Below are 27,064 nucleotides of genomic sequence, written 5' to 3' on the forward strand. Positions count from 1 at the left end.
AGGGACCATGGTGGTCCCCATGTGGCATCAGCCAAAGACGATTGCACTTCGTTTCCATTCTTCACAAACAAAAAGCTCTCACGCAGTAATTGTGAAGGGTCACAGTGTCAATATCCTGTTGCAATGGTTTTGACAATAAGCGCTGTAGTACTGGCTATTTACCTAGCACTTGCCTTCTGCTCTCAGGCTCTCAGTGCACCCCATGTACCGAGGCCTGTGATCCTCACCGGAACTCGGCAGGGTGCACCCTTTACACCCAATGGGGCTGAGGCCGGTGCCCAGCCCTCCAGCAGGCAGAGGGGCTGGGTTCTGTTCACACAGCTGGGGTCCAGGACCCAGGCTGCTCATTCCCATGAGCAGGTGTCTCCTTTTAACCCCACAGTAACCGGAACATCCTCTAAGATTGGCATTCACCGGCTCCAATCGTCATTGCCGAAATACCGCTCCTGCCCACTCCCACTAGCAGACTGCAGGCAGCCTGGTGACTGGCACAGGGAAGGGACAGGTGTGCCTGCAGCCAGGCTCAGGCTGCGTGTGGCGACATAACCAGAGGAACCAGCTGTGTGACATGGGGCGCTAGAGAGGATCAGGCTCTGCTTTGTTGGGGTGAAGGGTGGGCAGGGAGAGGCAGTTGCGTGCCTCTGGGCAGTGAAAGGACTTGAGGGGCCTCCGGTTTCCGAGTCCCCAGCGTCCAGAGGCCCCGCCCGAGCTGCACAGGCATGCCTCCCTCTCCCCCCGCGCCCCAGCAAATCCCCAGTGGGCAGAGGGGAGTGCCTGCCTCACGAAGCAGAGGGATGCCCAGACCAAGCTGCTGGCTCCGCCACTCACCGTCTGGGTTTATCGGGGACAAGTTACTTCCCTTTTCTGAGCCTCAGTTACTTCACCTGTAAAGGGGATTCGAGTCTGCCCTCCGGGATTACACTGGGTTCTGAAGGGCCCTGCACCAGCAGGTACCCCACGCCCACCTGTGCCTGGCCCCGCAGACACCTGATTCCTCCTGCACTTCTTCCTGGCACACTTGCTTGGCACTGGCAGCTAGCATTCTCGGGCTGGGAGCAGTGTGGCTGCGGCCTCCCACAGGGGGGCAGGATGGAGACGGGGGCGCCCTGGCTCCTGCACGAAGGCTGTGGTCTGGGGGACTGTGCTCTGAGGGCATCTGAGCAGGGAGAGGATCAGATGTGCAGGGAGGGCTTTTCAGTCTCCTTTCATTAGCAGCGAGGGCACAGTGAGCCCTGGTCTCCTGCTCGCTCACTCAGGGCTTGGTTTTGGTGCCCAGCCTTCCAGTAACTGACGGTGTCCCCACATGGCTGGGGCCAGACCCCTCGTGGTCTCTGTCCCTTTCCACTTGTCCCATTTAGCGTGTGCGTGGACGGGGTGGAGTGACTTCAGGGAGGGCGTGGTCCTGTACGCAGGAAGGAAGGCTGCCTGCGCTGCTGGGTCCAGGATGGGTGGCCGACGCCGTTGGCTTTCTCTAATGCCAGAGCCGCTCTTCTCTCCTTTTCCCAAGTCCTCGTGTCTGTTCTTTTTACCTGTGGACCCCGTGCCTGTTGTTTTCTTGTAGTATTCTTTTCTCTTTTCTTTCTTTAGGGAAAGGGGAGAGTGAAAGGAGGAAACTATTAGAGGCAGGTCAGTTGTGTAAATGAGACCCCCCTTCCCATGTCTAGGCAGCATCGGGGACAGTGCCGGAAGGGGGAGGGCTGTGGCTTTTGTGTTCCACAGATGGGCAAGGGTGTCTCCAGTACCCAGTCGCACAGTGAGAGGAAGATCCGATTTGGTGCCTGTGGACTGGGTGATGCCTTAGCTGTGTAACAGGGTTAAAGAAGACATTTCAGTCACTTTGTCCTAAGACTCATCACTGATCCCACTCAGGTTTGTCACAATCCTGTCCCCCTTTATATATATATAGACTGATTTCAGAGAGGAAGGGAGAGGGAGAGAGAGAGAAACATCAATGATGAGAGAAAATCACTGATTGGCTGCCTCCTGCATGCCCCACACTGGGGGTCGAGCCCTAAACCCAGGCATGTGCCCTGACCTCCTGATTCATAGGTAGACGCTCAACCACTGAGCCATGCCAGCTGGGCTTCTGTCTGCCTCTGGGCACATTATATCTCACGTGTTTAGAGAACAGCAGTGATGGTGTACCCATCCTACTGTTTCCACCCCTCTCATTTATAGATATTTCTGTGTTTCTGCATGGTAATTATTATCTGTTGCACAAAACCCCATCAAACTTGTGAACCATAATTTATTAGATTATTTTCCTAAATTACATATTTAAACTGTTCCCATGCTTACTTTACAGGCAACATTGGATTTAAAACATTTGTCCTGTCTTTAAGATACATCGATTCCCGTGTCTCACTTTTTTGGTTAAATGTGCAATTTGCTGGGATAGATATGGTGAGCAGCTTTGGATGGTCGCGCTGTGTTTGCCGTCTCACCTTCCGTCAGATCCTGCCACCTGCGATGCCCAGTGCCATGAAGGACCACGCCCACTTTATCAAATCCTTACTAACTCTGGACACTCTCAATGTTAAAAACATATGGAGGCAGTCGATTGCATTTCTAGGCTATATTACCTTTCAGACCTCCACTCTCTTACATGACCTGCAAATGCTTTTCTTAGCTCCTGTAGGAACCGGGGCTCCACTCCCAGGACCCAGAGCTGGCCTGGAGTGCTCCTGCTTTCTTTGCCCTCCTGGGCTTTGTGTAGAGCCCAGGTGTGGAGGGGGTGCAGGCCACCTGGGAGTGTGTAGAACCCCAGGTGCGGGGGGGAGCTGAAGGCCACCTGGGAGTGTGTAGAACCCCAGGTGTGGAGGGGTGCAGGCCACCTGGGAGTGTGTAGAGCCCAGGTGTGGAGGGGGTGCAGGCCACCTGGGAGTGTGCAGAGCCCAGGTGTGGAGGGGCTGACTGGATCCCAGGCCTTGATCCAGCCTTACTTTCCAGCAGCTGCACTGCAAGGTATGGAGGCAGACGCAGACGTCTGCTGAGTCTATGATTAGAAATAAGGAGTACATTTAATATTATAAAGGAGCAAGCCTGGTAAAGGCCATCTAACCCACTAAGGAGGTGAAATACAGTATTGTTTTGTTTTGTTTTAATGCGGAACACAAATCTACTGGGTCACTTTGTCTTTTAGGCATTAGGAAATCTATGTCAACGATCTATTTGTGAATAGTAAGCACCTATTGTGCCTCTTCGCAGGTAACATCCTTCCCCATTCATTCCCTGCAGCCACCTGGGAAGCAGGGGAGGAACGGGACTGTGAGGCCCGAGGAAGAATGAGCTGGAATGAACAGGAAGTGGCCAAATAGTCAACTCTAATAGTCTGTTGTGTCGCTCGGCCCAGGCCCCCAGCTCCTGGGTGGGGGCTGGGTTCACCCTTCTCGCTCTAGAGGAATAGCTGATGGAGCACAATGAAGAAGGGAGTAAATTTTGTCTTCCCAAGAGACGGGAAAGCCCGTTGCAAAAAGGAGCAGTTCCTACAAGTAGGACAGGAAACAGTCTCAAAGTGGACAGGCCTCCACCGTGGGGCTCAGGGAGGGCGGCGAAGGGCAGGAACGCCTTCCCAGAGGAGGAGAGGGTGGATGGGGCTGGGCCCCCAGGGAGGAAGCTGGACCTCTGAGCAAAGTGGGGTGAATGCTCCCATTCAAGAAAGGAGGAGGAGGAGCTGGTAGGGAGGGCCCGAGGAAGTTGGAGGCAGGCGTTTTGTGTATTTGCTGTCCCTCCACATGAAGAAGCCAGAGCTTGTGGGGAGCAGCATCGAGTAAGAAGGTGGGTACTCAGTTACCAGGGGCACGTGAAGAGCTGGTTCTTATCCTCCAAGGAGGAGCTGCGTCTTGGAAGCTGGGGTGTGCTGCTCATCTGGATGGGGCAAGAGAGGGCCCTGGGGGGGCACAGTCATGATGGGTGGGCTGTTCGGGCGTCTCAGAGTCTGGGATGTCCAAGAACGGTCAGTGCCAAGGAGCCTCTGTCACATGCAGGTCTGTGGCCCTGCGGGGAGAGCGGGAGGCCTTGTAGAATGCCCAGATGGCCTTCATTGCTTCCAGGACATTGTCATTGATACCTGTGAACTTGAGACAGCCAGGAGGTCCTGGTGCTGCACTGTACTCCGCAGGGAGCTGAGAGAGGAGCCAGGAAGCCCGAGGGCACTGAGGAAGGGCGAGAGGGAGGCTGGGGAAAGAGTGTTTCATGGGAGTCTGGGCCCCAACAGGGCCCACGTGCAGGCTGCGGCCCAGCAGCCCCAGGTCCCTGCTCTGACGGTGCAGGCAGCTTCGGGTCAGCCGGTGCCTCTGGAAGCAGATGTAAGAGATACCCCAGGAAACGGAGTCCCTGCTTACCAGTGAGGAGGCCGAGGTTCTGAGCCCTGTAGCAGCCAGAGAAGAAGACTCCCCCCTCCCCTTCCCGCCACCAGTTGGCGGCAGGGGCTTGCAGCCAGGACATGGCTGAGCTGGCAGGACTGTAAATGCAACTCCCTTCAGGCGACTGTGCTCACCTGTCGCGTAGCCCACACCAGAGCAGCCCTGCTTGGGCCGGAGGAGCTGGAATGCCATCCACAGGGCTGGGCCGCTGCATCCGTGTGTGTCCACCGGCTGGCCCAGCGCCTTTCCTTCTCCTTTTTGGAATCCCTTGAAAGGTAGACGGAGACATAATCTTAATTCTTCCTTCAGCGGGATGTGCCCTTTTGAAATACAAATAACAGTTCTGATGTCGCGGTGAATTACACGTGTGGATGAAAAATGCTTCCGTCAGGCTGAAGCCAAATATCAGGTCATAAGTCAACATTTTGCTGAAAAACTTCATTACTAAGAGGCGGACAATGTATCTTTTCTTGAGAAAATATGTCTGCTAGCAGGAAAGATTTCACAGACTGTTGCCCTCCCACGTGGAGGGGAGATGAGTGTAACTTTGCCAAGTGTTTAGGGACTTCTGGAATCGGCGTGGCCGGGAGTGAGGGTCTGACATCCTGGAATTGCTTCCTGAGGTGAAGCTCTGGGCAGCACGGGCGTGTCATTTCTTAGAGGCCGTTGGGCAGCATTGTGCGCGGCTGGCGCAGCCTGTTCCAGGTGTGCCACACGCTGTCCACACCCCCTGATGGGAAACTGCTGATGGGAAAATGAGCCATGCTGGCCCAGAGCCCTCCGGGTCCCAAAAGAAGCCTCGTCTTGACCAGCTTCATGGAGGCAGCGGTGGTTCCCTTCGGAAAGTCTCGGTGGAAAAGTCTCAAGGAGGGAGACAGGGACAGCCGGCAGCGTCATGGAGCTGCTGCTCGCCACCGGCCTCACTGCGGTGTATCGGCCTCCCCACCAGCCCGGCCTGCATCCCAGCTCCTGTGGGAGCCGCGGGAGGCGGGGAGGGGAGGAGAAGGCAGAGGCACCTGCTCTCCGTAGAGATAGAACCACACTTCACTGCATGAAGAATGTCATGCTCCATTTAAGCTGGCCAAGCATGGCATCCACGCTGCATCTCCGTCCAAAGTGCCACGCGGCTCACACTCCCCCCCCCCACCCCATCCGCTGCCATGAGCTGGCCTGCGGCACAGGCAGTGCTCTGGCTCCTGCTCCTGCTGAGGACGGCGGATGGTGGTGCATGTGTATGCTAGCACGTGGGTTCTCTTGTGTGGGCAGTGACAGAAACCCAGGCAGCACCCTAACAGTAGGACCCTGTCCTTCATGGTTCCTCCCCCGGCATCACAAGGGCCTGACTTAGATGGTGAGTCACAGCCCTGAGCGGGGCATCTGCCCTGTCGACCGAACGGGCTCAGCCAGGTTCCGTGGAGAAATAGTAAATGGAAGCTTCTATGCTCTCCCTAGATCTCTGGTGGGAAAAACCTCAGTTCCCTGGGGCCAGGGCAAGCCTGGGCTCTGAGGGTAGGTCCGTGCCCTGAGGTATGTGGGGAGCCTGCAGAGGCGGCATCACCCCATCTGTCCAACCCCAGCCATGGAGTCAGCAGCAGCGGGGCGGACCAGCGGGCCAGAGCACCAGGAGAGTGTGCAGTGCTGGCCGGCAGGAGGGCTATCTCTGGGGGCACCTCAAGTCCTACCATCCAGGTGCCTCACTGCCTGAAGGGAGGACAGCAGGCTGGGCCTGGCTGACTGCACGCTCTTCTCTTCCAGGCAAAGAAGGGTAACTACGCCTTCCTGTGGGACGTGGCGGTGGTGGAGTACGCGGCCCTAACCGACGACGACTGCGCGGTGACCGTGGTCAGCAACAGCGTCAGCAGCAAGGGCTATGGCATCGCCCTGCAGCACGGCAGCCCCTACCGTGACCTCTTCTCCCAGAGGTGGGCAGCCAGGGGCTGGGGTGGAGGGGACCTGCTCCGGGAGATGAGAGTCAATGCGCACTTGTCCATTCACCCCTTTCCTTGGCGCCAACCTGTGCAGTACTTCCCCCCCTCCCACCCCAGGGGGTTCTGGGCCAGGCCAGGCTCAAGGAGAGGAGGTGCTGGTCTCGCTGGCAGCCGGGGTGGGAGGGCAAGGCCAGCAGCCGGGAGTGCCACAGAGGACACCCTGGGGCAGGTGGAGACCAGGGGGACTTCCCAGAGGAGAGGCCTTGCAGCCTGAAGATGAATAGGAGTTACCCAGTAATTTAAATTAAATGAATAAGCAATTGGATCTGGCAAGGGCCCAACAATTACTTCTTAAGATAAATGCAAAGTAGGAAGAGTCACAGTGGATATGTAACAGAGGGCTGGTCAGAGGAGCAGAGGCTCCATGGTGCTGTGTGTGTGGACTGGGCAGACGCTGCCGCTTCCCGTTGCCCAGATCAGCACCCTGGTCCTCACCACCAGCAAAGGGCGGGGGTAGGAGGGCGGAGGGCTGTGTGGATGCAGCGGGTCCAGCCTGTGCTGGCCTGTACCTTTCTGGCTAGTTTGCTGGCAGGAGTCCACCCCGTGACCCTGACATCTGGCTCCTGGGCATAGTGGTTTCTAGAGGCTCTGTCTGGACACCTGGCCAGCCTCCTGGAGTACAATAGTCTCGCCATCCCCGGATTCTGCCACAGGAGCATGCCTGGTCCTTGGCCAAGGGGCTGGCCTTCCTGGAGGGTGGAAGTGGAGAAGCTTGGGGGCTTTCCCAGTTGCCAGATGCTCCCGGGAGCTCTGTCCCCAGGACGTCTCAGCCAGAAGCCCGCCCTCACACCTGTCTGTGAGGTGACGTCCTGGCCGGTGAAGGGGGCAGGACTGGAGCCCAGAGAGGCGTCCGGAAGGGCTGGCTGTACCCAAACCCAAACTGTGGCTGAAGTGCTGAGGTAAAGGCTCACCTGGTGGAGAGGCGTGGGGTCAGCCCCTGTGGCCTGAATGGTGCCCTCATTGCAGCACTGAGGCGCACCCATGAGGAGGGCAAGCGTCGTTAGAGGTCATCAGATCAGCACCCTGAGGCCCTCAGGGGGAGCAGACACCTGGGCTCACCCGCCGCTGCCCGGGAGTAGGAAGGGAGCAGCAGGCTCCCTGTCCCAGTGCTGGCCCATGTTGCTGTTGGATGTGCAGGCTCTCCCCTTCCTCCTCCCACCTCCTGAGGTTGGACTGGGGTCTTCTCATCACAGGCAGATGAGCCCCATCTGGGAAAAGCCGAGGAGGGCTCTGACTCACCCATCAGAGACTTGTTTGCAAAACTGGAAAAAGGGGTAGGATTACTTAAGTGAGATGAGGCTTGGGGTTTCTCTAGATTTTAATCAAGCATACATTCTGTGCCTCCCTCTACTCCCTAAAGTAGGGAGAAATGACAAGAGAGGAGGAGGAGGAGTGATGTATCAATTGTTCAGATTGCAGGCATGAAGATGGAGGGCTTCTCTCCAGGTGCACAGCCCACTGTGTTCCTGAGGGTTGCCCTAGGAGGTTTTCTGAGGCAGGAGGCTCAGGGCATACCACAGAGCATCAACCTGCGCCCCTCTCTGCAGCAGATGGTCAGGGAGCTGTGGCCAACTACCAGGTAGCTTATGTGCCAGGCAGAGCTCAGGGAGGCCCAGGGTCCCGGCGGGAGGAGCTCAGGGCCCCGCAGGCGCCCTGCCAGAGGTCTCCTGAAAGCCTGCTGGGGTCACCCTCCCTGCACCGGAGGAGAGAGCCAGATCCGCGGCTCCCTCTTCATTTCATCCTGGGAGTCAGGGCAACGGGGTCTCAAAGGAGGTCGGAGGGAGACCTGAGGTACACCACCAGGAGGAGGTGGGTGGGGAGGGGGTTGCTCACCCCCATCACTAAGCTGGATTCAGAAGGAAGGCGGTGTCTTGTGCGGTGGAGCAGGACCCATGTTGGGATGGGGTCCCCGAGAAGCAGGCCTGCCCTGGGCTGGGCCTGCACCTTCCGACTGCACTTGCTGACCTCGGGGCTCTACGCAGTGTCTCCTGATAGAGGCCCTGTGGGCTGCTCCCGACCCCGGGGTCACCATAAGCAAAACTGGCTGGTCCAGAGTCCTTGTGCCCTGGCGAGAAATGACTCGTTACTCTGCTCGCCTCAGAAGCCTCATGCTCTGTGAGTAGGTGCGAGTCCGTGGGCTGTGCTGCTCCTGCAGCTTCTTGCCGTCTCTGTACCGCAGCCCCTCTGGGCCAGGAGCACCCCTTCTGCGGGCGATGGGTGCTGTGCAGTGCTCAGGCCTCCAGGTGCGCTGACTGTGCTGCTGGCTCTGTAAGGGCCCTGCATGTGTGCAGACCGTGGCTCTCCCCAGCTGGGCAGCCTGGAGAGTGAGGGGCCGGTCCCCAACAGCCCTCTGTGCCCTTTACAGGAAAAAGGGGTCATGTAAACAGCAGGTCTCGGTCTGCTCTGGAATCACGGTCACCTCCTCTCCCTCTGGCCCAGGGCTAACATTTCCTCTGTTTGCACTTCTCGCTCTGCAGAGGACGGGCCCACAGCCACAGCTGACGTGTGGCGGGCTGAGAGCATGCGCTCACTTAGGGCCAGTCAGGCAGAGTGGGCGGCAGGCAGAGTGGGCGGCAGGCGGAATGGGCATTGGGTACCTGCTCAATGCTCAGTGCGCTCCCAGGGGGCCCGCGTGCAGCAGGCTCCACTCCCAGCCCAGGATGGCTCCTGCAAGTCTATGTCTGGAAAACAGGAGGGCCGCTCTGCAGAGGTGCCCTGCTGGGTCCCCGGGAGCAGTGGGGGGTCACTATGGGGCGTTCATCCCGCCTCGTGCCAGGAGCCAGGTTGTGCCTGTGCTTTATCGTTCCTCGGTTGCTGACATATTTCCATTTTCCTTTTGATTTGTTTGTTTTGTGTTTTATTTGATGTTTTCCTATAAATGGCCTTGCATTCGTCCGGGAATAATATTGGGCATAAACAATACAAGGAGCCAAAAAGAGACACATCAGCAAAACTAGGCAGCTGACCTGCCATTCAGCGTGAGCAGGAGAGTGGGGCCCAGCCAGCGTCCCCCCTGAGCCAGACCCCCCAAGAGCGCAGGCAACCTGCATGCAACAGCCTGGGGCCCGGGAGACCAGGGCCTCTCAGGCCAGCATGACTCAGCTCTGAAGAGGAGCTTGGCCACTTTCTAACTGCAGCTGTGGCAGGTCATCTAGATCGGAGCCCAGGGCTCCAGCAGTGAAACCAGCGTGGTGAGAACCACTAGAAGGTCCCACGAGGACTGGCATGTGGACTGATCAGCACCCACTGCCTTTCAGCAAGGCAGCCTGTCAGTGCTGGGCTGTGCACCTGCCCAGGCCCGAGGTCCTCCCTTCTCCTCTGGGAATGCTGACGCTGCCAGCCATAACGGGACTTGGCAAGATAGTTCACCTCTCTGTGGCTCAGTGGAAGTAACCATCTCAGAGGGTTGACATGAGAATTAAACACAATTTATGAAGCACTCAGAACATTTCTTCTTTTTAAAAATATTTTTTATTGGTTTTAGAGAGAGAGGAAGGGAGAGGTAGCGAGAGAGAAACATCAATGAAACATTGATCAGCTGCCTCTTGCATGCCTCCTACTGGGCATGGAGCCCGGACCTGGCATGTGCCCGACCTGGAATCTAACCAAGTCCTCTGGGTGCACTGGACGATGCTCACCAAGCTGAGCCACACCAGCTGGGCAGAACCTTCTAGCACATAGGCTGTGCTGGATGAGTGTGTGCTGTTTTATGATTAATCATGCTTCAGGCATCCAGGTCCCTGTCACCTCCTCGCTGGTTTCCCTAATGCTCCCGTTCAGGCCACCGTCCCGAAGTGCCACTCGCAGCCTCTGCCTCCATCCCATCGCGTTGGGCACAGCTTCTGTCTCCACTTTGGCTGCTCCACTAGTGTGTGTGTGTGTGTGTGTGTGTGTGTGTGTGTGTGTGTGTGTGAGAAGCTCAGCATGGTGAACATCATACTTGGCACAATGATTTGGTGAATGATTTGGTTAATCCTCCTGGGAGCAACTTAGGGTACAATGATTGAAGCTTAAAAGAAATCATGTTGGAAGCATGACTCCTCAGTCCGCAGCTGAGTGTGGCTCACCCCTTCTGCATTGCCAGCTCCCTCCTTGCTGCCCAGGGCCCACCTGAGGGACTTGCGTACTTTCCATCAGACCTCATCCTTGGGAGGTGGGATGGGGTGGGGTGGGAGTGGAGAGGGCTTTTGAGAAGAGAGGGACCTGTGTTTTCCAAAAGCCAGACCTGTGTTTTGGAAAGCACACATGCAGCGTGGGGAGCAGATGGGCGGGAAAGGCTGGGCGAGGCGGCTGATGATGCACCGTGTGCAGTGGGGCCGCCGAAGGCAGGAGGCCAGGACCATGGCTCACGTGCATCCTGTCTTGCAGAATCCTGGAGCTGCAAGACACTGGGGACCTGGACGTGCTGAAGCAGAAGTGGTGGCCGCGCACAGGCCGCTGCGACCTCACCAGCCACGCCAGCGCCCAGGCCGACGGCAGGGCCCTCAAGCTGCACAGCTTCGCCGGCGTCTTCTGCGTCCTGGCTGTCGGGCTCCTGCTCGCCTGCCTGGTGGCCGCCCTGGAGCTATGGTGGACCAGCAACCGGTGCCGCCAGGAGACCCCCAAAGAGGTCTGTGCAGGCCCTGCTCCCCTGTTCTGCAGCCAAGGCTGGGGAGTCCTGGGTGGCGGGCAGGCAGTTTCCATCTAGGCAGTGCCGGCCGAGGCTCCTGTGGGGACAGTGGTTCACACGGGGAGGACGACGGTGTCTTTGTTTCATTTTGATTTTAAAGCCAGAGACCATATAGGGGGTGTTTTCATTCAAACAAAGTGCCGAGGCAGCAGCCATGGCCGCGGAGGAACTGACTGTCCCTAAAGAGTGGGCACAGCCTGAGCCATGCAGGAGGGCCCACCCCGCTGCCCACGCCCACCCCACCTGCAGGGCCCAGCCTGGTTCTCCTAGGCTTCTCATCCAGCCCAGAGGAGGGGGCTGGCCCTGCCCCTACCCCACACCTTCCTTCCTCCCTCCTCTCAGGCCGAGCCTGGCCTGCCCTCCTGCAGTCCCACCCACCCCGGGGAGCCCGCAGCCCTGCCCGGCCCAGGTTCCGTGCCTGAGCCCCTTCCTGCCCTCGCCAGCTTCACGCTGGCTCTGTCTTCATACTTCCTTCTCTTTGGGTTTTTGCTCTTCTTCAAGCTCTTTTTTTTTAATGCGAAGCTTTCATTAAGGTCCGCTGGAGACAACTTATCTAAGGGAGGGTGGTGAGGAGTGGAGTTTGGTCAGGATGCTCGGCCAGTGGAACCTCCATGCAGGCCTGCGGCTCCCCCACAGGCTGTCGCTGTGGCTTATATCGCCGCTGCTCACTCACAGTTCAGGTGGAGACACGCAGGTCTGAATTTCCAACAAGACGCAGTGGAGCAACCAGCACCAAGACCAAAGGCAGCCCAGCCGTGGCTCTGCAGCCTGGAGAAGCAGCAGCCACACGCAGACACCGGTCTGTGCGGCCTGCCAGGTGGCGGTGAGGGGCTCTGCAGCTGCTCCTCCCGCGGGGCTGTGGACGCAGAACATCAGGGCCAGCATCAGGGGTGTCTTGGAGCCGCTCCTGTAGGGCTGGGAGGACAGGCTCTCGTGGATCCACTCTCCATGGCTTGTTCTTTAAAACCGGAGCCCAAAGCCCATTTCCTTTGTGCAAATCTCCTCAGGTCAGGGGAAGGGAGAGATTCCACCAGAGGGTGCGTTGCATAGACGGGAGGTGCCGCCCTGGGACCCAGAGCAGACTCAGCCTCCAGAATGTTCCTGGTGAGCCAGGTTCAGCAAGAGTCATTGTTCCTCTGGACCGCAGGTTCTGTCTGCACAGGTCACGTCCCTTCACACCCTACTCTAGTGGTTAGAGACAGGCTCAGCTTGGGCAGCCCGGAGTGCAGCGTCGGGCTTTAAGTGTGAGTGAGCATGTGAGGGTGAGTGTGTGTGTGAGTGTGAAAGAGTGTGTGTGAGTGTGAGAAAGTGTGTGTGAGTGTGTGTGTGTGTGGATGTGTGTGAGTGTGGGTGATTGTAGATAAGTGTGTGTGACTGTATGAGTGTGAGGGTATGTATGTGTGACAGTGACTGTATATGAGTGTGAGTGTGTGTGTGTATGACTGTATATGAGTGTGAGAGTGTGTGTGTGAGAATGTGTGTTAGTGTGAGTGTGTATGTGTGAGAATGTGTGTGTGACTGTATATAAGTGTGTATGAGTGATTGTGAGGGTGAGTGCGTGTGAGTGTGACTGTATATGAGTGTGAGTGTGAGAGTGAGTGTGTGTAACTATATAAGTGTGTGTGTGAGTGGCTGTATATGAGTGTGAGGGTGTGTGTAACTGCATATGAGTGTGTGTGTGTGAGTGAGTGTGAGAGAGTATGTGTGACTGTATATGAGTGTGTGTGAGTGAGTGACTGTGTATTAGAGTGAGTGTGTGTGAGTGTGTGTGACTGTATATAAGTGTGTGTGTGTGAGTGACTGTATATGAGTGTGAGTGTGAGGGTATGTGAATGTTTATGTGTGAGTGACTGTGAGTGTGTGTGTGTGAGTGTGTGAAAGTGAGAGAGAAAGAGAGAGGCTGGGGAGACATAGGCAGAGGTGGAAAGAAAGAGAGAGACAGGCCAGGAAGCGGGGTGGTGGAGCCATGTGAGCAGCTCCCTCCTTGGCAGTAAGCCCCCGTCTTCCACTCTGGCTCCTGCATGTGCCTGGGTGCGCACAGGGGGTGAGGATGAAGCATGGGTCCTGCTCCCACAGGAGGGAGGACCGGTGAGGAGGCTGGTGGAGAGTTTTGTAACCAACCCCCAGCCCCTCGGGTGGTGCATGTAAGAACAATGCCATCTTTCTCCTGTACGCATGCGTTTCTGGTCTTCAGGTGAAGTTCCTCCCTCCCTCTCTCCTTTCCTCCTTTAACTAGTGCGCCTGTGGAAACGAGCCTGCCCTCGGGCTTACCTCCCACAGGCGGGGGACAGAGAAGCTAGTCAGTCATTCTCTGTCCTGGGAGGGAGCAGCGGGTCCCCTCAAATGCCCAGGGTCCTCGGGTAGGGGTGCAGGGCTGTGGGTGAGGGGAGCTCTTAGGGTTCGGGTTGTAGAGCTGAGAGTTGCAGGATTTGTACAAATCCTAGAGCTGGATGAGACTGGAAGTCGCCTGCAGGAGGGTGAGCAGCACAGGCAGCCATCCTCCCCCCAGAGCCCTGGGGCTGCCCGTCACCATAGGAGGCTGCAGGGGGTGGTGCAGGAGGGGAGGCAGGGACTTGCTCTGAAGGAAGGACAGAGCGGCCAGGGGTGTGGACTATATCAGAGAGGGAATAGGAACCAGGAACACGATTCAAAAGCAGCGTTTTAAAATCATGTCTTCAAAACCTTCCGTGAGTAATGAGGGCGTTTAATCCAGACCAGCTCGGTTCCTGACTGCCTGTGTGTCCTGGAGAGGAATGTGCAACCCAGCAGGAGTGCCTGGCTCATCTCACGGTGCTTTATGTGGGGGCATGGCCATAGTCACTAAGAGCCAGCACCTGTCTCCCGGGGCAGTCCTCGTCCTGTGTGATGGCTGTGAGTAGACACCTACCTGAGGAAGAGTAGTAATGTGAGCTCAACCCCTAATATTCACGTGGGTCTGAGCTCACCTTCTTCTAAGGCAGTGGTTCTCAACCTTTCTAATGCCGCGACCCTTTGATACAGTTCCTCATGCTGTGGTGACCCCCAACCATAAAATTATTTTCGTTGCTACTTCATAACTGTAATTTTGCTACTGTTATGAATCGTTATGTAAATATCTGTGTTTTCCGATGGTCTTAGGCGACCCTGCTAGCGGTTCTCAACCTGTGGGTCGCGACCCACAAGTTAAGAACTGCTGCTGTAGAGCCTAAGACCATCAGAAAACACAGATATTTACATTATGATTCATAACAGTAGCAAAATTACAGTTATGAAGTAGCAACGAAAATAATTTTATGGTTGGGGGTCACCACAACATGAGGAACTGTATCAAAGGGTCGTGGCATTAGAAAGGTTGAGAACCACTGTAAGGAATCAGACGAGTATGTGGTCACCCAATGCAGTGAGCATGCCACGCTCTGCAGATGCAGTCAAGAGCCAACACCAGAGTTATGGGGAAAGTGGAATCATTGTTCTGAGAATAAAATATTCATGAAATAAAGGTGAGACCTGCACAAACGGGAGAGGACATGAGGACTGAGGGACGAGCATCGTCACTGGGCGGGACCTGGGGTTCTGGTTGCTGCCTTGCTGAGCCCGCTGCAGATAGGAGCTGACCCAGGCCGGGAGCCAACCTAGTCTTGCCCGCTCTCCTCCAGGCCAGGCAGCCCGGCCTCGGAGCAGGTGGGCCCCTCGGAGCAGCTGGCCCTCAGGGTGGCCAGGCTGACCCTGCCTGCATGCCCTCCTGCACCCCGTGAAGATTCCACCTGGGGCCTCCCTGTGGCCCTACCCCTCCCGCCCCCGCTCCTCTGATGCTTCTCCAGCTTCACTGACCAGCCTCACAGCTGCCCGGGGCTCCAGGAGGGAAGGTGTCAAAGTGCCTCTGTAGCCCTGTCCCCTGGGTTGGTCACTGGTGGCCCCGGGGCTACTCCCTTAAAGGACCTTGCGAGGGCAGGAGGGACACAGGGACAACTAGTCGTGCATGAGTCAGCACACCTGCCCTGTGCCAGGGAGAGTGGCGTGATCTCCTGGGCTTTCCTCCAGTCTCCTCAGAACATCAAGGGTGCGTCCTGACCCTGGGAAGCAGGGCTCAGGAGCAATCCAGCTGAACCGGGATGCAATGCGGTGCCTGTGCTGGGCCGTGCTCAGGTGTGCCCTGGGTGTGTCCTGGGTGTGCCCTGGGTGTGCCCTGGGTATGTGCTGGGCTGTCCTCAGGTGTGTGCAGGAGCAGGGCCCACCCCACATCCTCAGCCAGTTTGGAGAATGAGGAGTGTAGCTGCGAACTCTTCCAGTGCCAGGATTCAGGCTCCTGGCTGGGCATTTTTCATCCTCGGAGCCCGTTTCTCCTTTTTGCTGAAAACTGAGCCCAGTGGCTACACTGCCGATATCAGACCGTTAGCATGAGGGGAGGAGAATGGGGATGCTTTAGTGCAGCAGGCACCAACCTTTCGGACCTCAGAGACCACCAGTGGTCTGTGGATCACCGGTTGGCGACCGCTGCGTTTAGTCCTTAGCCCAGGGCCTTCCAGCAGGAAGGCCCGAGCCCAGCAAGCACCAGCTCAGACATGCCCCCAGCACAACCTCCCACCCTCTCCATGACTGCCTACCTGCGGGCCAACTCCAAACTGCACCAATGGGGCACCTACCTTCTCCGCCCCAGGTGTGCTGGCACGCCTCCTGGCATCCCCACTCGTGACCAGGCTCTGACGCTGGCCTCTCCTTAAGGATGATGAATGTAACTCAAGCACTGAGCACCGTCTATGTGCCAGGGACCAAGATGGACGCTTCCCCAAGAACTTTAGCTCATCTACTAGTACCGTGTTTCCCCGAAAATAAGACAGTGTCTTATATTAATTTTTGCCCCAGACACGCTAGGTCTTATTTTCAGGGGATGTCTTATTTTTCCATGAAGAAGAATACGGTACACATTTATTGTTAAATGAAAATAAAGGAAATTTATTACCTGTATACGGTACGCTAGTACGGTAGTTGTCAACACAAACCTGACAAACTGTGAATCCTACAGTATCAAGAATTTACTCATTTATTCAATGACAATCATGTCATCATCTTCTGGAACATCATCATAACAATCCAATTCCTGAATTTCCTGGTGAATTTCTTGTGACTCCATTTCTTTCAGAATCAGTGGACCAAATCTCTCATGTTTAGCAATAGCACTGTCTTTAAATGAGTACTTCTTGTCAAGGTAGCCTGCTCGCAGTGCATTTGCAATGCAACTGTCAGTGATTTTGTCCCATGAATTCTTCACCCAAGTCACAACTTGTTGCAGTTTAGGTTTCACAAAGTTTCCACGCTGATTTCTCTCCATTCTATTTTCAATGTAGTCATTAATTTCCATGCGCAAATTGTCTTTGAATGGCTTGTTTATTGCAATATCAAGAGTCTGGAGATAGGCCGTCATTCCTGCAGGAATCATTATCTGATCTATTTTTCTTTCGTGAAGAAATGTCTTCATGTCTTTAGCGTGGTGAGTGCTGGCTGCATCCCAGACTAGCAGACCTCTTTGGCTCCCTCGCATAACAAGCGGCAGCATTAAATTGACCCACTTCCTTATAACTGCTTGTGTGGCCCAGGCTTTTTCAGTTTCAAGAATAAAAACACCCAAAACACGTTCAATCTTTTCCTTCTTGCCCTTAGAAATGATTAAAGGTGGGATTTTAGTGCCATCCAGACGAATTGCCAAAATACAGGAAACACGTGCACTTTCGTAAGCAGTGGAGGGAATGTACGCTAAGGAGGCACCCCGCTGTTCAATTGTTGTTTGAAATGATTGGCCCATAAACACTGCAGTTTCATCCATAGCAATCGTGTTGGAAAGATTGTATTTGGAGAAGTCAGCATCATCAATAAAGGACTTGAATGCAAGTGCTCGATTAATAACTTGAGTATCTTCCAACCTAAACAATGTTGTAGATCTTCTTAAAGACAGTTCACTTCGCTGAAGGAAATTATCCAGCCAGTGTTGTGATGCTTTGAAGTCTTCGGGGGCTATGTCAAACTGTGGTGCCATTGCAAGGGCAAATTCTTGAATCTGAGCCCTATTCACAACCAAAGCCTTTGCTCTCCTGTCAACAACCCATTCACAGATCAGGTCTTCCAGCTCGGAAAATAATGGTTGCCGACCTGATCCACACTTGCGCTTTTTAGCATTTCCCTTGTCCACTTGTTCAATGAGGTTACCATACTCTGCTTGCCATTTTCGGACCAATCGGATACTCAACATCTTCTCTTTGCAGAAAGCAGTAAGATTTTGGCCCCAAGAGTCTTCCACGATTCTTTTCTTGTACTCCACGGAGTAGCTTTTTCTTTTTGTGCTCATTTCTAGGGGTAAAAAAAAAGGAATTGGGGTATCAAGGTGGGGGGAGAAGGATCACTCAAAATGACACAGGGGGGATCAGAGGGGGGAATCAAAATGGCACAGGAGAATCAGAGGGGGGATTACCATTTTAGTAACCCCTTTTGATCCTCCTGTGTCATTTTGATTGTCCCCTCTGATCCTCCTGTGTCATTTTGATTGTCCCCTCTGATCCTCCTGTGTCATTTTGATTGCCCCCTCTGATCCTCCTGTGTCATTTTAAGTGATCCCCCTCCCCCCACCCCTGTGCCACTGAACACCTTCACCAGACATCCCCCCTACCCTTTTATCAGACATTTACCCCCTGGGGCCTGCCTGGGGACTGTCACTGGGCTTGCTGGGGCCTGGATCTGGGCTGGAGCAGGGTCTGCCACTGACTGAGAACCTTCAGTCATCATGAAGGCGGCCGCGAGCATCAGGTAGTGTCACCAGAGACAGACCAGCACTCACCACCTTCGCCGCGTCCTGTCCGCTCTAATCCTCCTGTTCTTCTACACGCATCTGCAAAAGTCTCCTCCTCTCTCCAGCCCCGCGCTCACCGCTCACTCTGACCTCCGCTCCGCCTCCACACAGCAGTGACGTCAGGACTCCGCATAACGTCACTGGTTGCTAGATGCCAGTCAGGGCGGCCCTAGCGACCAGTTTACGGTAAATTAATTTTCATTCTGAGACAGAGCCTGGGGGCCTTATTTTCGGGGGATGCCTTATATTTCACTCAGAAGGAAACCTGTAAGTAGGTCTTATTTTCGGGGAAACACGGTAGGAGCTCAGAGGCATTATCGAACATGTGGACCAGTCGGGCTCCTGTAGAGAAAACAGGATTCATCTAAGTTCTGTGAATCATTGGAGCCGGATGGAGCTCTCAGGCCTGCTGCCATTGGAGGTGAGTGATCCAGAGCTTCTTAGGAACAGAAGTGGGGTGATTCTACGGAGGTTGTGCCCAGTGGATCCACATCTAGAAGCTCTGCCTGCTCCTTGATGTCCTTCCAGGGTGCGAACCCTGGACCACCACCTTCCACAGGGAAACAGGGAACATGCAGCCCAGATCTGAGGGCTGGGCCAACGTGGACTCCCATCCCTGCACCCCTTACCTGGACTGTGTCACCTGGAGCAAGACTGTTCACCCTGTGGCCACTCCTGCATGCCTGCTGTGGTCACTGCTCCTCTTAGCCTCCCCTCACAGCACCTGCAGCAGTCACTGCTCCTCCCTCAGCATCCTCCCATCATAGCACCTGCTGCAGTCACTGTTCCTCCCTCAGTATCCTCCCCTCACAGCACCTGCTACAGTCACTGCTCCTCCCTCAGTGTCCTCCCCACACAGCACCTGCTACAGTCACTGCTCCTCCCTCAGTGTCCTCCCCACACAGCACCTGCTGCAGTCACTGCTCCTCCCTCAGTATCCTCCCCACACAGCACCTGCTGCAGTCACTGCTCCTCCCTCAGTATCCTCCCCTCACAGCACCTGCTGCAGTCACTGCTCCTCCCTCAGCATCCTCCCCACACAGCACTTGCTGCAGTCACTGCTCCTCCCTCAGCATCCTCCCTCACAGCACCTGCTTCAGTCAGTGCTCCTTCCCACCCCCCACTCCATGGTGCTCCTCCCTCCCCACCCCCACTCCATGGTGCTCCTCCCTCCCCACCCTCCCTCTATGGTGCTCCTCCCTCCCCACCCCCACTCCATGGTGCTCCTCCCTCCCCACCCCCACTCCATGGTGCTCTTCCCTCCCCACCTCCACCCTATGGTGCTCCTCCCTCCCCACCCCCACTCCATGGTGCTCCTCCCTCCCCACCCCCACTCCATGGTGCTCCTCCCTCCCATTCCCCCTCCATGGTGCTCCTCCCTCTCATCCCCCCACTCCATGGTGCTCCTTCCTCCCCACCTCCACCCTATGGTACTCCTCCCTTCCCACCCCCCATGGTGCTCTTCCCTCCCATCCCCCCACTCCATGGTGCTCCTCCCTCCCTACCACGCCCTCTCCCTACCTGTGGCTGGCTGAGCCCTGCACCTCAAAGACCTGCTTTGCTCCCATTTTTCCTGAGGGTTTGGTTGGTGGGTTTTCCCTGTTCCACGGGGTCTGTAAAGCCTGGAAGGAACACAGGAAGGAGGAGAAGGCAAGACGCAGCAGTGAGGAGCCTTTCCCCCTCGATCCCAGGGCCACCTGCTTGGCCAGTCGTTTTCCTTCGCCGGGAGCTGCAGGCTCTGCCAGGGCCACCTGGCCTGCCCAGGTTCCTCCAAGCTTTGCTGACTGCAGAGAAGGGGAGGTTGTATTATCCACCCCAAGAGCTTCTGAAGTTGCCTTTCACAGGTTCTGAAATGACAATAGTCTGTAGAGTCCATGTTTGCCAACGCAGCTGTGGCCTGACTGTGGCTATGCAGACACAGGAGCCACGTCAGGAGGGCCTCACAGCCAGCAGGAGGCTGGTGGTCAGTGAGGGCTAGGCTTGTCCAGAGGCGGCCCAGGCCCAGGATGGTGTCACAGAGCAGGGGCTGCCAGGGTGCGCCCATGCACCTCTTCGTTCAGCAGCTTCAAACCTGCTGTCCTCACTTGGGCCATGTCCTGCCCATGGTTACAGGCTCAGGGCACTTTCAGCACTCTCATTGAGAAAGGAAGTGAACCCTGGCCTCCCAGCTAGGGTGAGTCGACGCGGAGGGGCCCTAAACATGGCAGTTAGCGAATACTATCAGAGATGTTCTCACCTGCAAGAGTAACCACAGACAAATGAAACCCAGGAAAGGTTACAGAGAGAATAGGATCGACCATGCTGAAGGGACTTAAGAGAAATTGAAGTTGGTTTTACAAACTGTTGAAGGAGTTGGGGAAAGACAGTGTATGCATCACATGGAGTTGAGCAATGAAAAGGCTCCTAGTCTCCAGCTACTTCTCCTAAGATGCCCATGACATTTGCCACCCAAAGGTGCTCTCAACTCAGGATGGTCTCCCAGCAGCAGCCAGTGCGTTCCGCTGGTGGGCTTCAGGTCACTGGCTTCTGTGTGCGAGTCATGAGCTAAGACAGGTGTGGAGAGTGTGGCTCTGCTCCCCAAGGGGCTGGGAGCGAGGGAGGGACACAGAACGGCCTGTGAAGGCTGGTGCATCCTCGGGGGTCAGCCACATGGCTGTGCACTTGGCCAGAGGAGTTCAGACCAGCCACTTAGGGCTCCCACTGACTGCCACTCCTCAGCCAGCACTCCAGGGGCAGCCCTGGCCTGGCCCTTAGGTCTGTGTGGTTTCTTCGTCGTTTTTCTTTGAAAACACATTAAGGACTTTCACGCTGTGTGGGGTTTCTGATTCCTGCACCAGGCGGGCAGCAGACAGTTCTCCCGGATTGGGCCAGCCTCACAGCCTGAGCTCATGGGATGCTCACCCCAGGCTGAGCTTGGCCTGCCCTTTGCTTGGAATTTGATGTCAGCAAGGTGTGGGCAGCAGGCATGACCTTGCCTGGAACATGGGCACACGCGCTGCTGGGAAAGAGACTGCGGCTTCCCGCACCACATGGAGGGGCCTCCACCGAACCCCGGACGTCGATTGCATTGTCTGTTTCTAAGGAGCTTCAAAGCAGTTTGATGTCTCTGGTTTATTCTCAACAAATGACCAAGTTATTTGAAAGGAATGTCACATATTCTATTTTCCTTTCTTTCCTAAGCAAACAAACAAACAGAACAATTCCCTTGATGCCACTCACTATAAGGAGAGACTCAGGGGTTAGGATCCTTCCATCTCCACAGCCTCAGGCCTCAGAATACCAGGAAGGTCGGCTGACCCTGGGAAGTCCCTTTCTCTGCCATTCCCACCCATCACCCCCATCCCCAGCCAGGCCCAGGCCCTGAGCAGTCAGCACAGGGGCACGCCCTCCAGCATCCCTGGAGGTGTTGTTCTGGGAGAACAGCCCCCTGGGACACTGAGCTCCCTGCTCTGGGTGCTGCCTCTGTGTCTCTGCCCAGTGTTTCCAGGGTATGCCCCCAGGTGTGCCCCCGGATGTGTCCCCAGGGTATGTCCCAGGGTGTGTCCCTGGGTGTGTCCCCGGGGTGTGTCCCTGGAGAGCTCATTTGCCTTCCAGAATCCAAGCTCCCTTTATGTAGGGTGGGGGTGGTGGGGGTGATTATGCGTCTTTTGAGCCTCATGAACTCTGCATGCAAATGCATGGACACTTTGGGAGCTAGAGGACTATCCTCTTGGACCCCATCGGACAGCATCCTCCCATGCCTCCTGTCCTGCAGCCTCTTCCCCCATGGTCATTGGGTGTGACGGCAGTGCCCCTAACCAGGGGAAGGGGAGGAGCACTGCCCCACTGGCTGGTGGGGTCTTTGCTACTAAGGGCAGTGTCCTAGGCACGGGGCCCCACGTCGCCAAGGGCTGGCCCTGCAGCTGAGGGAGGAGCGGAAATGGGCATGCTCACCACTGTCCATGGGCCCCAGAGGCCAGGTCTGCAAGCCTCCAAGAGCTGCAGAAAGCCCGCCGTTGCTCCGGGTGGTGTTGCCAGAAAGGGGACCTGGTCCTGCGTGGTGGGCCTAGGGTCAGCCAGCTGGCAGTGTGGGGGTTCTTGACTTCGTGCAGGAAAGATTTCACAAAACGAGTCCAGGTGACTGTGAAGCAACGTTTATTAAAGCCGGGACGGAAAACAAGAAAGGGTTTCTCATAGAACAGTGGTTCTCAACCTTTCTAATGCCGCGACCCTTTAATACAGTTCCTCATGTTGTGGTGACCCCCAACCATAAAATTATTTTCATTGCTACTTCATAACTGTAATTTTGCTACTGTTATGAATCGTAATGTAAATATCTGTGTTTTCCAATGGTCTTAGGCTCTACAGCAGCATTTCTCAACCTGTGGGAAACACAGATATTTACATTATGATTCATAACAGTAGCAAAATTACAATTATGAAGTAGCAACGAAAATAATTTTATGGTTGGGGGTCACCACAACATGAGGAACTGTATTAAAGGGTCGCGGCATTAGGAAGGTTGAGAACCACTGTCATAGAAGAAGCAACAGGAGAGCCTGGCTGGGCCGCCCTCGCTCTCTGGGGAGTCAGAGAAAAGGGGATCTTGGGGTCAGGTTGAGGGGACTAGCCTGCGAGGAGCTGCCACTGCCCATTGCTCCCCAGGTTGCAAGTCTCGTGGGGTCCCTTACAGTAGGAATGCATGGCTGTGGGGGACGGAGGGGGCGCTGGGTCCTTTGTCTTGGGGGGTTTGTTTCTCTCTCACAGGCGGGAATCTGAGGGGAGGCCTCGGGAGGGTTCCAGCAGAACAGTCTCCAGTTTTCCAGGTGGCTCCTCCAGGGCCGTGGTCGCCACTGATGGCTCAGTGTCAGGGCCGGGGGCTGTCCGTCATCATAGCTGGTCCTGGTGCGGCCCACCTGGTTTTCCGCTTTTCTGGGCCGAGATGTCCTCTATCTGTGGGGGAAGTTGTCTGTGGGAGAAGTTATCTGTGGGAGAAGTTATCTGTGGGGGAAGTTGTCTGTGGGAGAAGTTATCTGTGGGAGAAGTTGTCTGTGGGGGAAGTTGTCTGTGGGAGAAGTTGTCTGTGGGGGAAGTTGTCTGTGGGAGAAGTTGTCTGTGGGAGAAGTTGTCTGTGGGGGAAGTTGTCTGTGGGAGAAGTTGTCTGTGGGAGAAGTTATCTGTGGGAGAAGTTATCTGTGGGAGAAGTTATCTGTGGGAGAAGTTGTCTGTGGGGGAAGTTGTCTGTGGGAGAAGTTATCTGTGTGAGAAGTTGTCTGTGGGGGAAGTTGTCTGTGGGAGAAGTTATCTGTGGGGGAAGTTGTCTGTGGGAGAAGTTGTCTGTGGGAGAAGTTGTCTGTGGGAGAAGTTATCTGTGGGAGAAGTTGTCTGTGGGGGAAGTTGTCTGTGGGAGAAGTTATCTGTGGGAGAAGTTATCTGTGGGAGAAGTTATCTGTGGGAGAAGTTGTCTGTGGGGGAAGTTGTCTGTGGGAGAAGTTATCTGTGTGAGAAGTTGTCTGTGGGGGAAGTTGTCTGTGGGAGAAGTTGTCTGTGGGGGAAGTTGTCTGTGGGAGAAGTTATCTGTGGGGGAAGTTGTCTGTGGGAGAAGTTATCTGTGGGGGAAGTTGTCTGTGGGAGAAGTTATCTGTGGGAGAAGTTGTCTGTGGGGTAGTTGTCTGTGGGAAAAGTTGTCTGTAGGAGAAGTTGTCTGTGGAGAAGTTATCTGTGGGAGAAATTGTCTGTGGGGGAAGTTACTTGTGGGGGAAGTTGTCTGTGGGAGAAGTTGTCTGTGGGAGAAGTTATCTGTGGGGGAAGTTGTCTGTGGGGGAAGTTGTCTGTGGGAGAAGTTGTCTGTGGGAGAAGTTGTCTGTGGGGGAAGTTACCTGTGGGGGAAGTTGTCTGTGGGAGAAGTTGTCTGTGGGAGAAGTTATCTGTGGGAGAAGTTGTCTGTGGGAGAAGTTGTCTGTGGGAGAAGTTATCTGTGGGGGAAGTTGTCTGTGGGGGAAGTTGTCTGTGGGAGAAGTTGTCTGTGGGAGAAGTTGTCTGTGGGAGAAGTTATCTGTGGGAGAAGTTATCTGTGGGGGAAGTTGTCTGTGGGAGAAGTTATCTGTGGGAGAAGTTATCTGTGTGAGAAGTTATCTGTGGGAGAAGTTGTCTGTGGGAGAAGTTATCTGTGGGAGAAGTTGTCTGTGGGAGAAGTTGTCTGTGGGAGAAGTTGTCTGTGGGAGAAGTTATCTGTGGGAGAAGTTGTCTGTGGGGGAAGTTGTCTGTGGGAGAAGTTATCTGTGGGAGAAGTTATCTGTGGGAGAAGTTATCTGTGGGAGAAGTTGTCTGTGGGGGAAGTTGTCTGTGGGAGAAGTTATCTGTGTGAGAAGTTGTCTGTGGGGGAAGTTGTCTGTGGGAGAAGTTGTCTGTGGGGGAAGTTGTCTGTGGGAGAAGTTATCTGTGGGGGAAGTTGTCTGTGGGAGAAGTTATCTGTGGGGGAAGTTGTCTGTGGGAGAAGTTATCTGTGGGAGAAGTTGTCTGTGGGGTAGTTGTCTGTGGGAAAAGTTGTCTGTAGGAGAAGTTGTCTGTGGAGAAGTTATCTGTGGGAGAAATTGTCTGTGGGGGAAGTTACTTGTGGGGGAAGTTGTCTGTGGGAGAAGTTGTCTGTGGGAGAAGTTATCTGTGGGGGAAGTTGTCTGTGGGGGAAGTTGTCTGTGGGAGAAGTTGTCTGTGGGAGAAGTTGTCTGTGGGGGAAGTTACCTGTGGGGGAAGTTGTCTGTGGGAGAAGTTGTCTGTGGGAGAAGTTATCTGTGGGAGAAGTTGTCTGTGGGAGAAGTTGTCTGTGGGAGAAGTTATCTGTGGGGGAAGTTGTCTGTGGGGGAAGTTGTCTGTGGGAGAAGTTGTCTGTGGGAGAAGTTGTCTGTGGGAGAAGTTATCTGTGGGAGAAGTTATCTGTGGGGGAAGTTGTCTGTGGGAGAAGTTATCTGTGGGAGAAGTTATCTGTGTGAGAAGTTATCTGTGGGAGAAGTTGTCTGTGGGAGAAGTTATCTGTGGGAGAAGTTGTCTGTGGGAGAAGTTGTCTGTGGGAGAAGTTGTCTGTGGGAGAAGTTATCTGTGGGGGAAGTTGTCTGTGGGGGAAGTTGTCTGTGGGAGAAGTTGTCTGTGGGAGAAGTTGTCTGTGGGAGAAGTTGTCTGTGGGAGAAGTTATCTGTGGGGGAAGTTGTCTGTGGGGGAAGTTGTCTGTGGGAGAAGTTGTCTGTGGGAGAAGTTGTCTGTGGGGGAAGTTGTCTGTGGGGGAAGTTACCTGTGGGGGAAGTTGTCTGTGGGAGAAGTTGTCTGTGGGAGAAGTTGTCTGTGGGAGAAGTTATCTGTGGGGGAAGTTGTCTGTGGGGGAAGTTGTCTGTGGGAGAAGTTGTCTGTGGGAGAAGTTGTCTGTGGGGGAAGTTACCTGTGGGGGAAGTTGTCTGTGGGGGAAGTTGTCTGTGGGAGAAGTTATCTGTGGGAGAAGTTGTCTGTGGGAGAAGTTATCTGTGGGAGGGACTGTTGTGACTGCTCCATGGGTTGTTCAGCCCCGGCCTCACCGTCCCTGCCCGGCTTGGCTCCTGGCCGTCGGGGGACTGGCTGACCTCCCTGTGTTTCCCCCAGGACAAGGAGGTGAACCTGGAGCAGGTGCATCGGCGCATGAACAGCCTCCTGGATGAGGACGTCGCTCACAAGCAGATCTCCCCGGCATCCATTGAGCTCTCAGCCCTGGAGATGGGTGGGCTGGCGCCCAGCCAGGCCCTGGAGCCCACACGGGAGTACCCGAACCCTCAGCTCTCAGTCAGCACCTTTCTGCCTGAGCAGAGTGGCCACGGCCCTGGCCGGACACTCTCTGCAGGGCCCAGCGGCCTGCCACTGCCGCTGGGCGGCTCGGCCACCATGCCCTCCGTGCCCTGCAAGCACAGGTCACCCAACGGGGGGCTGTTCCGCCAGAGCCCGGTGAAGACCCCCATCCCCATGGCCTTCCAGCCCGTGCCTGGGGGCGTCCTCCCCGAGGCCCTGGACACGGCCCACGGCACCTCCATCTGACCAGCCTCTGCCCTCCCGCTGCCCACCCACCCGACCAGCAGAGCTTTTTAATATGAGGAAACCACACACACACACACACACACACATACACACACACGCACTCGTTTTTCTTGTACATACCTGTAAATAATGACAGAATGGAGTGGGGTAAAAGTGTATTTTGAATATTCCCAATTTTCGAAGTCAGTAAAAAAAACACAAAAACGGTGTGAACGACTTTGTAAATTTTGTTCTATATGAATAAAAAGGCAAATTTCTTGTGATCATTCTGAAGTGCCAGAGAAGTGAGCCTGGCCTTCCTGAGGGCAGGAGGGCGGCTTGCAGGGCTGCAGGGAGGCAGGAGTCGGGGGCGGCCCCAGGAGCCCATGCAGCCAGGCACTCCGCGCTTCCTCTACGCTCCTCTCAGGCCTCAGGCAGGTGAGGGAGCCCTGGCCTGGGCCTGGAGGGCACTGTGCACTATGCGATGGGGTCCCTGGTCCTGTGGGCTTGGGGCCAGTGCAGGCCAGCTGGTCATCTACCACCACGTCTGTCCCAGGCTGCAGTGCCATGTGGAGGGTCTGGTCTCTGGGGGCTTTGGAGCCCGGCGATCTGCCTTTGGCCTCATTTCTTCCTGGTTTTCTTACTTAGGAGAATTAACAGAGATAGCAGGAGGGACAGGGAATCCCACCCCTGCCTCAGAGAGGCCCTGCGCAGCCGAGCTCTCCGTGGTGGGTGGGGTGGCGGGTGGGGGGCTCGGGGAAGTGGGAAAGGGACCGCGAGTGCCAGTGGGCAGCAGCTGGGCCTTCGAGGAGTGACGGCTTGTGAGGCGAGGCCCCGTGGTCTGGCCTGCAGGAAGGTGAGCCAAACCCCAGGCTGCCTCTGGGGCTGCCACCCGGAGCCCACGTGTGCCCAGGCCCTGCTTCGCCTTTTCTCGCAGCCCCACAGCCTTGGAGCAGTGATGCGGCTCCCTGCGGGCCGGCCTCCAGCCCACAGTGCGGGACCCAGGCCCATCCTGCAGGCCGGTGGCCTGCTGCTTTCTGCTTCTGGCTGGAGGGCCTGGCAGCAGCCCCTCCTTCCCCTTTCTAGGCAATCAGACCATAGAACCAGGGAGAACTAGGAGCAGCTGTCACCTCAGCGGGTCCCTTCTTCTCCTGCTGCAGACCAGGAGCTGCTCTGTGACCTGCAGGATGGGAGGGACACAGCCTAGGCGCCATGA

At 55.7% G+C, this 27,064-nt stretch overlaps 1 protein-coding gene across 4 annotated transcripts in view; it reads left to right on the forward strand.

Moving 5' to 3' along the window:
• GRID1 (glutamate ionotropic receptor delta type subunit 1) overlaps nucleotides 1-26,139 on the forward strand; it is a 661,002-nt gene extending 634,863 nt beyond the window's left edge. For 3 of the 4 annotated variants that reach the window (XM_080640034.1, XM_080640033.1, XM_080640035.1), the window contains 3 exons: nucleotides 6,120-6,286; nucleotides 10,721-10,961; nucleotides 25,444-26,138. In XM_080640034.1, the coding sequence (XP_080496160.1) occupies nucleotides 6,120-6,286; nucleotides 10,721-10,961; nucleotides 25,444-25,869 (834 nt within the window). In that variant the 3' untranslated portion in view covers nucleotides 25,870-26,138. Of the gene's footprint in view, nucleotides 1-6,119; nucleotides 6,287-10,720; nucleotides 10,962-25,443 lie in introns of all 4 variants that reach the window. The other variant, XM_080640032.1, reaches the window with a different exon arrangement.
• The last annotated feature ends 925 nt before the right edge of the window (nucleotides 26,140-27,064 follow it).

This window comes from Plecotus auritus, assembly GCF_963455305.1.
Source record: "Plecotus auritus genome assembly, chromosome: 9".
Classification (NCBI taxonomy): Eukaryota; Metazoa; Chordata; class Mammalia; order Chiroptera; family Vespertilionidae; genus Plecotus; species Plecotus auritus.